This window comes from Haliaeetus leucocephalus, unplaced genomic scaffold (assembly GCF_000737465.1).
Source record: "Haliaeetus leucocephalus isolate CR32 unplaced genomic scaffold, Haliaeetus_leucocephalus-4.0 Scaffold143, whole genome shotgun sequence".
NCBI lineage: Eukaryota > Metazoa > Chordata > Aves > Accipitriformes > Accipitridae > Haliaeetus > Haliaeetus leucocephalus.
The window spans coordinates 1701001-1701223 of NW_010972579.1; the positions used below are offsets into that span (position 1 = coordinate 1701001).

The window sequence follows — 223 nt, forward strand, 5'->3', positions numbered from 1 at the left end:
GCTCCCCATGAAGCGACGGAGGATGAACAAGCTGTACATCGGGAACCTCAGCCCCGCCGTCACCGCCGACGACCTCAAGCAGCTTTTCGGGGAGAGGAAGCTGCCCCTGGCCGGCCAGGTCCTGCTCAAGTCCGGCTACGCCTTCGTGGATTACCCGGACCAAAACTGGGCCATCCGGGCTATCGAGACCCTCTCGGGTAAGCCAGGCGCCGCAGCCGCCTCC

The 223-nt window shown here is 65.5% G+C and overlaps 1 protein-coding gene across 1 annotated transcript in view; it reads left to right on the top strand.

The window, feature by feature from the left end:
- The first annotated feature begins 22 nt into the window (after positions 1-22).
- IGF2BP2 (insulin-like growth factor 2 mRNA binding protein 2) overlaps positions 23-223 on the top strand; it is a 24558-nt gene continuing 24357 nt past the window's right edge. Inside the window, exon 1 of the mRNA XM_010561282.1 lies at positions 23-197. Coding sequence (XP_010559584.1) covers positions 23-197 — 175 coding nt within the window. The remainder of the gene's footprint in view (positions 198-223) is intronic.